The sequence below is a fragment of the Terrapene carolina genome, unplaced genomic scaffold (assembly GCF_002925995.2).
Source record: "Terrapene carolina triunguis isolate 2854851 unplaced genomic scaffold, T_m_triunguis-2.0 Scaffold84, whole genome shotgun sequence".
Taxonomy (NCBI): domain Eukaryota; kingdom Metazoa; phylum Chordata; order Testudines; family Emydidae; genus Terrapene; species Terrapene triunguis.
Genome location: NW_020664435.1, coordinates 14465532 through 14478355, shown reverse-complemented (window position 1 = coordinate 14478355; position 12824 = coordinate 14465532). Strand labels below are relative to the sequence as shown.

At 40.2% G+C, this 12824-nt stretch overlaps 1 protein-coding gene across 1 annotated transcript in view; it reads right to left on the bottom strand.

Moving 5' to 3' along the window:
* Positions 1-443: 443 nt before the first annotated feature.
* HIBADH (3-hydroxyisobutyrate dehydrogenase) overlaps positions 444-12824 on the bottom strand; it is a 119953-nt gene continuing 107572 nt past the window's right edge. Inside the window, exons 7-8 of the mRNA XM_024222931.2 lie at positions 8726-8882; positions 444-1463 (exon numbers count right to left, since the gene is read on the bottom strand). Of these exons, the coding sequence (XP_024078699.2) occupies positions 1305-1463; positions 8726-8882 (316 nt within the window). The 3' untranslated portion in view covers positions 444-1304. The remainder of the gene's footprint in view (positions 1464-8725; positions 8883-12824) is intronic.

The window sequence follows — 12824 nt, the reverse complement described above, 5'->3', positions numbered from 1 at the left end:
CTAATCTATAAAAATCTATGCCCAAATTTTCTGAGTTTTCCATGCACAATTGGTGCCTACGTTGTGCACACAATTGTGTTACCTGCCACACGCCTATTAGATGCACCACTGTACATGCAAAACTCTGAAAATGTAGAGGTTAGGCTGCATAGTGACCATTAAGACCCCAATCCTGCAAGTAACTTTACACTGAGTCGTCCCACTGAAGTCAACAGGAATACTCATCTTCAGAATGCTAGATCAGGGGTAGGTGAATGGTTAGGGAAATTAATATGGAAATATGCCACCCTACACATTTTACAATAAAAACTACTCAGTGCTTATGAAAGATGGACTGTAGAAGACCAAAAAATGAACAACCTAGCACAAATTTGCAGCTATTTGTATTTTTGCAAACTTGCATTTAAAAAAACCAAACAACCTTATAGCAGGCATTTACCAACATAGATTTTTATTTGATTTCAAAATAATGGGATTCATTTTATTTATATTTATAATAATGCAGTAATTATCTAAAGCAAATGTACATTTGTCAGAATTTTTAGTAGGTGCCATTCTTGACTTTTGAAAATATATGACAGGGTACAAGAAGGAAATATAAAATTGGGTTAGCCAAATATAGTACTGGAGCTTTACAAGAGAGACATATATACTATGTTATTTTAACTAAGTCTACCAGTTAAACATGCTGTAACAGCTTTCCACTAACTTACATACCCCCATAAACATAAATCTGTAACACTAATCCCAGGAAAAATCCATCACTGATTATCAGGCCCAAGCTAATAGTTAAAAATAAATAGCAAGAAAAGAAAAGAAAAAAAAAACACATTCTGTTTCTTCATTATAAGGACCTTCCCTTTTCCCATGAAGGCTTTATCTTTATTAAAAGTTAATGAAAGCTGGTTTGTCACCCTATGTTATTACTATTGAAGATTCAACTTAGTTTGCACAATTTAGAGCCATAATGTCAGTTGTTTATAAGCAAATCATTGGGTACTTAGTAAAAAAAGAAAAAAAAAAGTACTTATCAACTGGGTTTTGTGAATATGCTATTATGGTTCTTAAACAGTCAGTGTATTTTTTATCTGACCAAATAAACAACCCCTCTCCTAGCCTGCTTTTTAAAGAATTGATGAAAAATCCTGGAGTTTGCTGAGACCTAGACAACCAAAAGCAGACAGGTCGGTGTGGGTTCATGACTTGTGACCTTTGATTAAACCCATATACTTCTCAAATGAGCTACAAGGAGGTTCCAAAAAAAGTGTTTGGTTTCTAATAGTGTCCATTGCCAAAATAACAGCTCACAAGTTCTCCTCTTCACGTAAAAACTGGAACACAGCTGAGAAGTCTTTCAGGGCATAGCCCTTTGCACACATCATCCTGTAGATCTGATGTGCTAGAGATCCCAGAGGAACAGGTGTTTTAGTGTTGGTAGCAGTAATCTGTGCCAAGCCAAGATCCTGAAAGCAGAAAAACAACAAGGAATTAAGTAGCCATATGAATATTACCCGCTATTTGGCTTCCTTGAAAAAGAGAAGCCACTGCCAACAAATGAAATACTGCAACCTTAAAATTCCAGCCCTGGAAGAAGGCAAGTATTGCCTTCATTTTTTGGTATTGCTACAGGGGCTGAACCAGAAAGTCCAAAACAGCTTTTGATTCACTTCAAACCAAAACTGATTTTTTTCAGTTTTTCTCAAATGAAATGAATACAGGGAAAAAAATCCATTTTGATTTAAAAACACCTGAAATGGGGGGAAAAAACAAACCCAAAACAACTTTTTTCCTTTATCTTTGGGGTCTCTTTCACCTTTTAAAAAAAACAATTAAATTTCTAAATGAAATACCATTTAGAAAAAAAGTCAAAACATTTTGACATTTTCCTATTATTTTTCTGGCTGAAACTATTAGCCGAATTTGACACACATTCAGTGAATAGTTTGAGCACCACAGAAAGTGCATTTTCCGGTGAATTTATGCTGAAGAACCAAATGGACCCATCAGTTTTTGGCACCACTTTGGAGCTCAGCTTTCTCTCTCAATCACTGTTGCTTTAGAAGTAGAGGCAGCATGCCTACTGGCAGGAGCAGAGGACTCTATGTCAGGATTCCTGAGCTCTATAACTGGCACTGCCACTGACCATGTGACACTTGCATAAAATCAGCTTATCAGAGCCTCAGGTTAACCATCTTCAAGTGGACATAATAGTATTTACTTGCCTCAAACCCTCCTAGACTAACCTGGTCTCTTGAGCTGCATGAGGAGTTTACACCAGGAGAAAGCACATTCTGTTTCCATGATAGCTCTCCCCTGGGGACCAGTTAAGATTTCCCTTGTGTCAGCTGGGACAGCTTTAAATACCACCAAAAGCTCTGTCCATGGAGACTGCAGTAGAGTTCTGATAAACCAGGTTCCTGGGCTGTCCTGGCCATGCCCACTCCTCAGCTAGTAGCACTCCACTTTCCTGGGCATATTAGCCTAAGGGTATGTCTACGCCGCAGCTGGGAGTGAGCAGACAGGACTCATGCTAGCATACTAAAAATAGCAGTTTGGATGTTGTGGCTCAGGTTGGAGCTCGCGAGTTTGTCTACCCAAGCTGGTAGTCTCACTCTCAGCTTCAGTGTAGATCATACCCACAGGCTACGTCTACTTGGGGATAAAAGCCCTGTGTGGCACAGCCATGGTGAGTTGACTTGGGCTCATGGGGCTTGGGCTGCGGGGCTAAAAATTGCTCTGTAGATGTATGGGCTCGGGCTGGAGCCCAAGCTCCGGAACCCTCCACCCTCACAGGGCCCCAGAAAAGCTGTTACTATGCTGTCTGTTGAGGTCAACACACTGTTGACATCATTGGCTAGTAGCCTGCAGAAGTCTGCCCTAACCCCAGAAAACCAGTATGCTGCTTTCTTGTAGAGATACCTTTCTCTATGAATGGACATGAAATATAAATGGGCTCCCCAACTCTTGAGAATGTGTTTATGATCACAATTTTCCAATGGTACACTCCAAATTCTGAGAGACCATTCACTAGCATAGGCAGAATTTCCATAGATCTTGGCGTGACCATTCAACATGGATAATGAGTCCCTGCTCCAAGACTGTTGAAATACAGAGCTGCTAGTTGTTGGGGGTGTACCTGACCTTTTGCTCAATGGTCATCATAAGCACATGACCCCTAAATGGAGAAGGACTTCTCTGACTTCAGTGTAAGAAATGAGAGAAACAATTTTGCTCTTCTCTCCCATGATGGATGCGATTCCCTCACCTTCTGTGTCATGCTGAACTCTGAAGTAGCATAGATGCGGTTACAGAACAATAGACTGCTAAACATTATCATAAACTTCAGATTGTGAAGTTTCCAGCATCTTTTCTATAGCTGCTTGAAGCTCCTTGAACAAGACAACTTTGACTAATCAGCATTCAATAAGATATACTTTGTATCCTCTTAAAGCAGCTGCTAGCAATATTAGCACTTTTGTAACAGGGATGAAGACCTAAGGAAAATGAACTATATTTACCTAAAACAACCCAATCATGGAAACCGTGTGTCAATAGGCATCCTGTAACTTTATCAAAAACACGTAATCTCTGGGCGCAGTCACTTGTCTTCAGAATTTATATTCTGAATTTCTTCAGATGACAAAGTTGTTCTGACTGGGATATGGCTCTTCCTGACCTTTTGGGAAAGGCAGAATCAGAATATACTTTCCTGCCCCTCTCCCCTTCTTGGGAACTGAGGCAATGGCTTCCAGATGTCTTACTATCAGAGACTAAAGCAATTTTTGCTGGACTTGGAGAAATATCAGTCTTTTATGGGGAAGCAGTGGCTAACATTTTAAAAAGAACTGTTATTGTTATTAAGGAAATACTTCATTTATTTTTAATTATTTTCTAGTCTGACCTGAATCAGATTCTGCCATTGAAAGGAAAACTCAAAGACTGTCCTGACCTAGCATCAGAAACTCTTTAGTAAAAAGAAATGGAAAGCCCTACTTCTGCCCCTACTCTGTCTGGATAAATCACCCCTGACAAGGGTCAAGATTAATATGATCTAAATCTAGCTCTTCCAGGAATCCTAAAAGGAAGGCTGTTATCAACACCTTTAATGTTAATGGGAGGAGAGGACTTCTGATCTGTAATGTCTTCTCTGTATAACCCTCTGACCCTTAAAAGGAAAAGCAATAAATCTGATCTTTGAAGTGAAATCTCCAGACCAGGGCTCATATTAGAGAGCTTGTCTAGACACTAGGTTACTTCAGACTTCAAGACAGAAGAGAGGTGATTTCCAGAGAGGTGTCTTGTAGAAAATTTGCTGCCAAAAAAAACTTGGAGCCTATAACTTTGTCTGTGGGATCCATCAGTGGTAGAATACTTTAATAAATCTTTCAACTATCACCATGTTTGACATCTGAGAAGATGAAGTTTTATGACCATCTTAAGACAACAGCTATCTTGTGGTCATTTGACTCTTTAAATAATTGTCTACATAGACAATCATCTTCTCCACTTCAAGAGATTCTCTCCCTCCCTTCCTCTACAAACTCTTATTATTCATTATTGTTTTATGGCAAAAGTGTGCTGTGCAGTTTACAGGAAAAATAAAAGAGTAGGTCCCTGGCCCGAAGAATTTACAATCTAATTTGAGTAATGGCATGAGTGGGTGGAACAAACAAAAGGATAAATTCTCATCTCACAAATCTCTTTACATAGACTAGGGAATGAACTGTTCAGTACCTGGAAGAGGTCACCACACCACTAATTTTCACCTTTTGGGATGTTCAGTAATGGATAGCTCTAGTGCCTTAGCTAAATGCTTACTCAAGTAATTGTTCCCTCTGCATCGAAGAATGTGTCCCCTGAGGATTGTCGAAGAAGTGCTAGAAAAATCTACTGCCCCTCCCTTCCCCCTGTGTTGCAGATTCAAGATTAGAAGAAGACAGTCGGACATTTCAGCTTTGCTCAATGGGGGAAAAGAGGAGGAGACTCAGATGAGGGCTGCTAGCAATCTGACTGTATGATTTACATTATGAACACTCTTGTGCTTTAGGAAACCTTTCCTTAGCTATCCTTGACACTTGATAGGCCAGGGGTTGGCAGCCTTATCAGTGACTGAAATTAAATTTTGATTTTGAAGAATGAAGTGCCAAATTAGTTAGCTCACATCAATTTTAAAGACAGTTCACACACGTACATTAGGTGCCTTTGCACTGGTGTCTCCTTTTTTCCTGTACCCTTTTCCTCTACCTTTTTTCCCTCTTCCATGGACTCCTTTCTATCTTTCTCCTCCTTCCTGTTCCCTAGTAACTTTCCTTACACCCCTCCCCAATCTGCTACTGCTCCACCAATATGCTCTATTTTATTCACATTAGAAAAATGCCTATTATAGTACCAGGGCATCAGACCCCTCCCAGTACACATACCCCTCCAGCACCCCACCAAATATCCCCTCCTGCATCCCCAAATACCCCCCTCCCAGTACATACACACCTCCAGCATCTCCCAATACACACACACCCCCCTCCAGCACCCCCAAATATCCCCTCTAGCACCCCCAAATGCCCGCTCCCAGTACACACATCCCTCCAGCACCCCTAAATACCCCCTCCCAGTACACACCCCTCCAGTACCCTCAAATACCACTCCCAGTACACACACACACACTCTTCCTATACCCCCAAATACCTCCTCCAGCACCCCCCAAATATCCCCTCCAGCACCTCCAAATACCCCCTCCCAGTACACACATACCCTTCCAGCACCCCCAAATACTCCCTCCCAGTACACATATAGCACCCCCATTCAGGTCCTTCCACCATCCTCTTTTGGGGAACCTGAAAGATAGTAACCCTAGCCCCATCAGTTTCACTTTCTAGTTCTGCTCCTGTCTCTCTTCTTTCACCTGACCTTGTGGGATATTGGGGGTGGGAGGTGGCATAAATAAAGGACGAGAGGAGGGAGGCAAGAGTTTTGTTTTATACTGCTCTGTATCTGCTCACTTTCAGGCTCTCGGACAAGTGGGTGCTCACTTTAACATATCAACTGCCCTGATCCTGCAAGCTACTCCTCCATCTGTCCAGAACCCCACCGAAAACAATCTTGTGATGGGGAGACAAGTGAAAAATACTAACAGGCTAATATACTATGAAATATTTTGAGGTGGTTAAAAACAAAGAGACCGGCAAAAAATCCAACTTCCTTCTGCACACTGCAAATCCCACACATACTCCTAGACAGGCCCCAATCCCGCAAGCTGATCTGGAAGGCTTCCCACCCTGCAGAGGTTTCATGCAGGCATCAGGGTTGGCCCACACAAATCAGTTTGCAGTTTAAGTATGAAAGAGTGAGAATGCGTGTGTCTATGTCACATATACACACGTGGCCAGGGTAGGGTTTTTTGTTTTTTGTTAATTATTATTATTATTATCATTATCATCATCTTTTGCGTGTGCAGCTTTTGTTTTAAACTCTGAAGTATTAGAGTCAATAAAGAAAAGGCTGGGAAACTAGGAAGAACCCACATAAAACTTCCTTTCTGCAGCTTTTACTCCGCTTGAAAGTGAAGATGCTGTGAACAGGCCTGTAGCATGCAAGCTCCAAATATTTATTTTTAAAAAAGGAAAATTAAGCTCCAGACCAAAGTGTTCTGTGCAGCACAGCACACAGAGTAAATTCCTGCCCTGGGGAGTCTATTCTATAAAGACAGATAAAGATCACATGGAGCATGTGGGATTTTGGACGATGATAGAATGAAAGGAGGGATGGAGCCTGGAGCACTGATGGGAAAGTAGCTTCAGGCCTAAAGGGTAGGCACAAACAGGAAGGAAGGAGAAGGGAACAAGAGGGGATGGAAGAGAGAAAGTTGGAAAATAATAAGAGAAAAGAACAAAGGAGGAGAAGGGAGCAGCATTGTGCAAAGACTTTAAGAGCAAGGATAATAGATGTGAGAAGATAATGATAGTATGGGATGTCCATCAAGTGAGGAAATTATTTAGCTGCTGCATTGTGGATGTACTGGAAAGGAGCAATATGGGACCTCAAGAGAGACAGGAGAGGAGGCAGTTGCAATAATAAGGAAGATACTGCAAGTTTCATTCTCCCACCTCTTTCATCAGATATTACAGGAGAGAGAAGATTACTGTCTCTCTATGCACCCTGAAAGCATTACTTTTGCATCTCCAATAGAGAGAAGGCAAGGAAATATGGCCTGTTTGTATCTGTATTTGACCTGTTAGTCATCTATCTATCTATCTGGCTGGGGCAGTGCTATATTTGCTCCCTGAGATCCCCCCTCCCTGTAGAATATACGTCTGGGGGAGCAGGAGAGGGAGAGTACTGCTTCTCTCCTGTTCCCTTCCCTTTCCTTGGCGGTACGGCACAGGGGGTATCCAGGTAATAGAGCCTGTCATAAGGGGCCAGCTGATGGCTCTTGCCTGCCAGGGGAAGGGGATAGCATCTGCTTGCCCTTGCTGCTGGTGGGTGGCCATTTTGGGCCCTGTTTGCTCTTGCAGCTGGCAAGTAGCCAGCTGGGCTCCATTCCATCACCATCTTGCTCACCCTCACCTAGTGAGCTGGATCTTTTATGATGCCAGGGGCTAGGCCAGTTGCCAATTGGATGGGAATTTTCCCATGTGGCAAATTGCCATGTGGATTTTCTCACCTGCCACCCAGCGTCTCAGAGGTCTGGTTTCAGGGGGGCGCAGTTTAAATTACAGTCACAACTTTGGCAGGGTCTAGTGCAGTTGCTGGATTTAAAAGGTCTGATGCAAGATCCCTGTAACACAATGGGCTGCCTGGTCATGGGCCCAGAGCATGACACTGCATGTCTCATGCAGCATATGGCTCCCCTCATCTCATCTCTCCTACTTCCTGCATGGAGGAGGGAAATGGGTTGAGACTCTGGCTTCCAGCCAGGATCCCTGGGCAGGCCTCAGAGCGTAGAGAGGTACTTCCTTCATACCCACCTTCAGGACTGTAGGACATAAGTACACGGTTGAAATCCACCCTGGAACAGCCCAGCTGAGTAGTTGGGGTTCCTCATTGGTTAAGGGTTCTTAATTAAATACAGAGGTCACAATTTTAAATCTCATTGTCTCCATGTCCACATCAATAGGTATAATACTTACATCTACCCCACAGGGGTGTTGGGAGGGTTAAGTCAATCAATGTTTGTGAAGCCCTTTGAGATTGTCAATTGGAAGACACTGTGGGCCAAATCCTAGGCTAGTGTAAATCAGATAATTCCACTGAAGTCAATAGAAATACACTGATTTATATCATCTGAGGATCAAATCCTACACAAGTGCTAGGAATTGTTCTATATAGCCACTAGTTGACCAGGAGCATGTGCTGCTGGAACAAGTCCAACTTCAAAGAGGGAGGATGTGGCTTTGTTGACAGTCTTTGGAACATAGAGTCCTAACACTAATCTTCACTGATCCTACACCCACACCTATCAAGGACTCAGCTGATAATTCAGAGCTACAGTAATGTGGTCCTCTCCAGGAGTGCACATCATTCCAAATACCATTAACAATTTTAACTGAGGGAAGAACATCGCATTCCATCCAGTGTCCGCTGGAAGTATGGTACACCATTAGCAGTGTGGTATAAGCAGTCAGTGATATTCAGGGAGACCACACCCACAACATAGACACATTTCTCATGTATTCTGACACTCAAGAACAATAAAACAGTTCTTTCTATACTTATGATTATATTTATATACCTTAGCCATGAGCGTTGTTCCAAAGCCACCTTGGTAATTATTAGCAGAGGGTACTCCTTCCATTACTCCTGGAACAGGGTTGTAAGTGTCGCTTGACCAACAACGGCCCGAACTCATATTTAGGATTTTAGCCAGCAGTTTCGGGTCAAGCCCTAACCTGTCAAAGGTCAAGGAAGAGAAGTATTAATGTCAAAATGCACAAGATATGGGTGACTTGTTTTATATGCTAGGACCACACTATCATTTCTCTCCCTTTATTATAAGTCAAGAAAAATGATAGAGTATTGATATGGGGGGAGGGGATCCCCTATCTTAAATTAAAGGGCATCAATCAATTGTTTAAGCAATAAGTTTTCAATGCTTCTGCCTTCTGCTCTATGAAAAGACCTTTCACCTGAAAATGCAAGCAAAATAAAGGCCATCTGAGAATAGCAGTTCTCTTGTATGCCTATTACCAAAAGAAGTTTTCAGTTCTTCCACATGCTACTGTATACCTGTCTTCATACCCTTACAGCCAAATGATTATCTTAGAAACTGGATGAACTATTTCAAAACTAAGTATTGGCAAATAAAAGGTGCATTGTGGAAGTATGTTTTGGTGAATTTATGGGTATATATTTACTCGTTAATGCAAGCAATGTAATATTAACAATAAGGAGACTGAAAGATGTTATCCCTTTTAAAAAACATTTACTGTTGTTCACATTTGCAAACTAGTTTTTATTATTATTAAATCTTCATTATCCACTCTTGCTTAGGAAGCAAGTCTGCATGAAACTGTGACATATGCTCTCTATCTGTTCACAGACATGCATTATAGTTCTGGGTCAACTGCTGATAAGGTTACTGATCCTGATAAAACAAAGCTTGTCCGAGCAGAAACATCATTTGTTCTATCACTGAGCTGATGGCATAAACTGCTGTTCATTGTGGACTTTCAAAGAAATGTAGTCAAGATATTACTTTAACACATTGAGTTTTTAGACCTGTTATTATTTTGCGTTTTTGCTGAATATCAAGTTGCAAATGTAATTTTACACCAACTGCATTTATATCAATAATTGGTAGCAATATTTTTTAAAGGTTCTATTTATATTCAGTTGCACTCTCCATGAAAAAAAGAAATCAGACACAATTATCTCCTATATCTCCTAATGCAAAGCAGAACAAGAATTTTTGAAAGAGACTTCACAACCTACTATAGTCATATACTTCCTGCAGGAAAACTGACAAGACTAAACATAAAATATGTTTCATACCATAATTCCAAGTCAGTTTTACCCAGGGCCAGATTACGACATTCTGAGGCCCTAAGCTATGTCAAGTGTAAGCAGCTCCCGAACATAAATAATAAATTCATTTTTTTTTCATAGAAAGGACACTGAATGTATAAACACAAAAATTCTCACAGGAAAACAAGAGAGGATATATAATTTTTTAAGCCATAAATAAGGAAAAGTATCCTTATTTTCATATTAATAAATGAAAAAAACATATGATTTATTTTGATAGGGAAATACAAAGTTTATCCAGACTATATATAAAATATATTTACAAATGTTTATTCCAATTTAAATTTTCACTACAAAAAAAAAAAAAAAAAAGAATTATTGGGATTTTTCTTTTGCCATGCTATAAAAATGCAGTGAAGGTTCCTGAAACTGATGGAAGGAAGCCAACAAAAATTTAGCCTCCTCAAGATCCACTCGACCCAAGTCTATAAGATGATCACCTGCAAACTCAATCATGTGAAGAACGGATAGCGCATGAAGCAGAAAGCGTCGTCCGCACTAAAATACACAATTGTATGTATGTACAGATCAAAAGAAGCAAGAACACACTAACACTTAAGAAAATGAAGAAAAACAGGACCGAAGGCACTATATGACTGAGCGTGCTGGACCGTGAACAAAAGATGGCGGCCTTCCAGCTATTACCAGCCAAAGGAGACGCTATACATGACGTCTCTCCTAGGATGAGTCCCATCAGAGTATGAGCTTGGCAGAATTGCTTCACAACACTGCTGTCTCCAACCTCACATTTTTCCCGATTTTATCAGCAGTGAGCTTTATTTATTTATTTAAATAAATTATGAAGGCAAGTCAGAATTTTACCAGTAGCAGCTGGCCAGCAAAACGCTGCCTTAGGAGACTGATAGCAGACTTACTTGTAGAAATACTAATTTTACAAGTGCAAATTATCGTTTTTTTCTCAGCCCTGGCCTCCCACCTGTCAATAATGAACAATCATTGAAGGATAAGGGTAGGGTAAGGGTATTTGTGTAGCCAGATGTGTATATTTTTGTCATATTTGAACAAAAATGTGTATATTTAGAGAGAATCTTCTTTTTCCCATACCTCCTTTATTTATCAACCAATTTTGATAAAATTTGAAATGGAGTCGTTTTTTTCTTTTTTAGAGTTTTTTTCATTTGCGAGGCCCTAAACTGTAGCTTAGTTAGTTTATGCCTTAATCCTGCACTGGTTTTAAATTCTCACAAAGAGAAGGTTCCTCCTCTTTGCACCAATTCTTTAATTGTAGCAACAACAGATCAGCAATGTATCCAAACTAATCATAGGAATCTTTGTTTGTAGCATGCAATATTTAATTTATGGGAGATTAAGGGTCATTTATTAGTGGAATTTATAAATAAATGTTACATTTTAAATTGGTAAGTTACAACTTCTCAAATATAAAATAACACTTTATATGGTGGGTACTAAGGTGTGGATCCTGCTCCCTTGGAAATATGTCTCAGCTATTCCCTCCTCCTTTTAAAAATACCCAATATTTCAAAGGTGCTTTTTAGAATTACCACTGTTAGTCCCATATTTAGGGCCTGATACTACAGCCCATGGAAGTCAGTGGATAGTTTCTTATTGACTTCATTTGGATCAGGGCCTTATTATCCTCCCCTCTCCCTCCTTTTTGAATTGAGCTTTCAATTTTTATTTAATTTGATTTTTAAATTGAAAGTATTTCTCCCCCCACCATTATGTTTTGATTGCATTTTAATCATGTTTTATCTTTTATAGTGCATCAAAGGCCTCAGCAAGGAGCACTTTATGAATACAAATATTATTGAAAGTGTTCTCATCCAAATAAGTTGTACATTGGAACACTGACTAAAAAGAATATTAAGAACATATAGGACTCCTGATCTCTCAGCCACACAGCACACTGGTTTGTTTGTTTGTTCTGTCTCCAGGATAAGTCCCTTCAGCAGCGCAGCACCTCCACTGGACCTTAGCTACAGCTTCCAATGGAGTTTACACTGCAAGACTGGGGTGGGGAGGAAGGGACGAAATCTTAAAATGCATATAATCCCTTCCCCCAAAATGAGTATTGTCCTCGTAGCATTCCAGTCAGTTCCTTGAACAAAATATATTTTAAAAATACAGACACTGTAAATATACACTGAATGAATTTTCAGCGCTAGATGTGAAAAGGCAATGTAAAAAGATTTTTGCTTGTGGTGGGGGAAAAGATTTGTGTGTCAGTTTGAATCTCTATTTTTTAAACTTTGATGCTCTTATGCACCATGCAGATTCACTTCAGAAGACCTGCAATACTTTTTTTTTTTTTTTTTTTGGCAGCAAGTGTATCATTAAAAAGAGCAAGTTAGAAGTGTTTTGCATTTCATCTTTCTGAGAATTCATCTACTGGTGCATATATAACTGACAGTTAAAATTAGACATGTATTAAAATCAGTTACTGAAGAAGTCCTCTGTCTTCCACTGCGCTCAAAGCTTGTAATGGTCTGAAACCAGCTAGAATATATAGTAATTGTCATTCAGTGAGAGTCTATCCTAGAAAGTCATGCTTCAGTGGAGAAGACTGAGTTTCCATTTGAAATCAACAAATTAATCCAAGACAGGTATCTGAAAGGGCAAGTTTAATAGGAAGCAGCTACTGGGCTCTCAACCATGATAAAATGTTATTGCTGTTTCCCTGTAAATTGGCTAGGAACATATGATACTTTCTGCATAAGAGCTCCATTGCTGTTGCAGAGATATACTGCTCAAGCTATCAAAATGATGACAGTCTGTCAGTCCCCATAATAACTTGCCACTGGACGTGGCAAGACTATGTGCACGCG